The 3,321-nt window shown below is 43.4% G+C and overlaps 1 protein-coding gene across 1 annotated transcript in view; it reads right to left on the reverse strand.

Annotated features, from left to right (window-relative positions):
- Positions 1-1,475, reverse strand: part of LOC140362553 (N-chimaerin-like) — a 13,846-nt gene extending 12,371 nt beyond the window's left edge. Inside the window, exon 1 of the mRNA XM_072448639.1 lies at positions 1,416-1,475. Coding sequence (XP_072304740.1) covers positions 1,416-1,434 — 19 coding nt within the window. The 5' untranslated portion in view covers positions 1,435-1,475. The remainder of the gene's footprint in view (positions 1-1,415) is intronic.
- Positions 1,476-3,321: the final 1,846 nt, after the last annotated feature.

The raw sequence follows: 3,321 nt of genomic DNA on the forward strand, positions 1-3,321 counted from the left end.
TGTACTACTGTACTTCTGTACTACTGTTCTACTGTACTTCTGTACTAGTGTACTAGTGTACTACTGTACTTCTGTACTAGTGTACTTCTGTACTACTGTACTACTGTACTAGTGTACTTCTGTACTACTGTACTAGTGTACTACTGTACTACTGTACTTCTGTACTAGTGTACTAGTGTACTACTGTACTAGTGTACTACTGTTCTACTGTACTTCTGTACTACTGTTCTACTGTACTTCTGTACTACTGTACTACTGTACTAGTGTACTACTGTACTACTGTACTAGTGTACTACTGTTCTACTGTACTTCTGTACTACTGTTCTACTGTACTTCTGTACTACTGTACTACTGTACTAGTGTACTAGTGTACTAGTGTACTACTGTACTAGTGTACTACTGTTCTACTGTACTTCTGTACTACTGTTCTACTGTACTTCTGTACTACTGTACTTCTGTACTACTGTACTACTGTACTAGTGTACTACTGTACTAGTGTACTACTGTTCTACTGTACTTCTGTACTACTGTTCTACTGTACTTCTGTACTACTGTACTACTGTACTAGTGTACTAGTGTACTACTGTACTACTGTTCTTCTGTACTACTGTTCTACTGTACTTCTGTACTAGTGTACTAGTGTACTACTGTACTAGTGTACTACTGTTCTACTGTACTTCTGTACTACTGTTCTACTGTACTTCTGTACTAGTGTACTACTGTACTAGTGTACTACTGTTCTACTGTACTTCTGTACTACTGTTCTACTGTACTTCTGTACTACTGTACTACTGTACTAGTGTACTAGTGTACTACTGTACTACTGTACTAGTGTACTACTGTTCTACTGTACTTCTGTACTACTGTTCTACTGTACTTCTGTACTAGTGTACTAGTGTACTACTGTACTTCTGTACTACTGTTCTACTGTACTACTGTACTAGTGTACTACTGTTCTACTGTATTTCTGTACTACTGTTCTACTGTACTTCTGTACTACTGTACTACTGTACTAGTGTACTACTGTTCTACTGTATTTCTGTACTACTGTACTACTGTACTAGTGTACTACTGTTCTACTGTATTTCTGTACTACTGTTCTACTGTACTTCTGTACTACTGTACTACTGTACTAGTGTACTACTGTTCTACTGTATTTCTGTACTACTGTACTACTGTACTACTGTACTTCTGTACTTTTGGGACAGTTTAATCGGCTTTTTCACCACATGATCCACATGTTAAGAGCCTTTTCCAGCCCAATCTCACATGACTTGCCACAATTTCAAAGCATTTTTGTAAGAATAACTTTGTAATACCACAATTTACTACAATAAACTTTAGAATCGTGGAATGACATAAAACAGCAAACGACACATTTGTGTTTTACTAAACCAAAGCTTCATCAGCCTCACCGAACACATTGAGGGCCATGTTGACTCTGCCGACGATCAGGATCCAAATCTCACCAGCGCGGAGACATCTGTCCTAGAAGACAGCAGAGACAAACATGCTCAGAGACATCATCTGTCCTAGAACACAGCAGAGACAAACGTGCTCAGAGACAGCACATGTCCTAGAAGACAGCAGAGACAAACGTGCTCAGAGACAGCACATGTCCTAGAACACAGCAGAGACAAACATGCTCAGAGACAGCACATGTCCTACAAGACAGCAGAGACAAACATGCTCAGAGACAGCACATGTCCTAGAAGACAGCAGAGACAAACGTGCTCAGGGACAGCACATGTCCTAGAACACAGCAGAGACAAACATGCTCAGAGACAGCACATGTCCTAGAACACAGCAGAGACAAACGTGCTCAGAGACAGCACATGTCCTAGAACACAGCAGAGACAAACGTGCTCAGAGACAGCACATGTCCTAGAAGACAGCAGAGACAAACGTGCTCAGAGACAGCACATGTCCTAGAAGACAGCAGAGACAAACGTGCTCAGAGACAGCACATGTCCTAGAAGACAGCAGAGACAAACGTGCTCAGAGACAGCACATGTCCTAGAAGACAGCAGAGACAAACGTGCTCAGAGACAGCACATGTCCTAGAAGACAGCAGAGACAAACGTGCTCAGGGACAGCACATGTCCTAGAACACAGCAGAGACAAACGTGCTCAGGGACAGCACATGTCCTAGAACACAGCAGAGACAAACATGCTCAGAGACAGCACATGTCCTAGAACACAGCAGAGACAAACGTGCTCAGAGACAGCACATGTCCTAGAACACAGCAGAGACAAACGTGCTCAGAGACACCATCTGTCCTAGAACACAGCAGAGACAAACGTGCTCAGAGACAGCACATGTCCTAGAACACAGCAGAGACAAACGTGCTCAGAGACAGCACATGTCCTAGAACACAGCAGAGACAAACGTGCTCAGAGACAGCACATGTCCTAGAACACAGCAGAGACAAACATGCTCAGAGACAGCACATGTCCTAGAACACAGCAGAGACAAACGTGCTCAGAGACAGCACATGTCCTAGAACACAGCAGAGACAAACGTGCTCAGAGACAGCACATGTCCTAGAACACAGCAGAGACAAACATGCTCAGAGACAGCACATGTCCTAGAACACAGCAGAGACAAACGTGCTCAGAGACAGCACATGTCCTAGAACACAGCAGAGACAAACATGCTCAGAGACAGCACATGTCCTAGAACACAGCAGAGACAAACATGCTCAGAGACAGCACATGTCTGGTCTTGGAGGCGGTGAGGATCATAACAATGGCAGGCTCACGTTACACGGAGCTAGCTTAGCGTTAGCCGCGGCCCCGACACAGACGGCTTCATTTATCTGACCGCTAAGGCCATTGTTTCCTTCATAAACTGACCAGAACACAGCGGCCGTGCTTTCAGGAGTGACCACGCGTTATTACCTCCATATAACAGCTAAGAACAGTTAGCACTCACATTCACGACGCGCATCCATTCTACACCGCAGGCGCCATCTTGCCAAGTCACGTGACTGATCCCGTCTTCTCTCCGGTAACTATGGTAACTGTACATGACCGATGACGTTACCATTATTCAGCTATTCATTGGTTTATTAACAAGCTGCATCTGTACATTCTCAACCACAATATCATTATTGTTGAGCTGATTTGTTCTAAAATACGATGTTTTTCTGTTTGTGGCTCGTTTTCCCGCTTAAAGGAAACACTTTGAGGACTTTCGGACAGTAAAATGTAAAATATGTTGTTTTTAGATGTTAATTGTCGTGTCAAGACGTAAAACAGGCTGCGTTCTTGGTTCTTGACATTGAGATTATAAAGTGTTTGCGTGTCAGGCGGACCCAC

The sequence above is a fragment of the Eucyclogobius newberryi genome, unplaced genomic scaffold (assembly GCF_026437365.1).
Source record: "Eucyclogobius newberryi isolate DKJ021-1_F unplaced genomic scaffold, fEucNew1.0.hap1 SCAF_1, whole genome shotgun sequence".
NCBI classification, from domain to species: domain Eukaryota; kingdom Metazoa; phylum Chordata; class Actinopteri; order Gobiiformes; family Gobiidae; genus Eucyclogobius; species Eucyclogobius newberryi.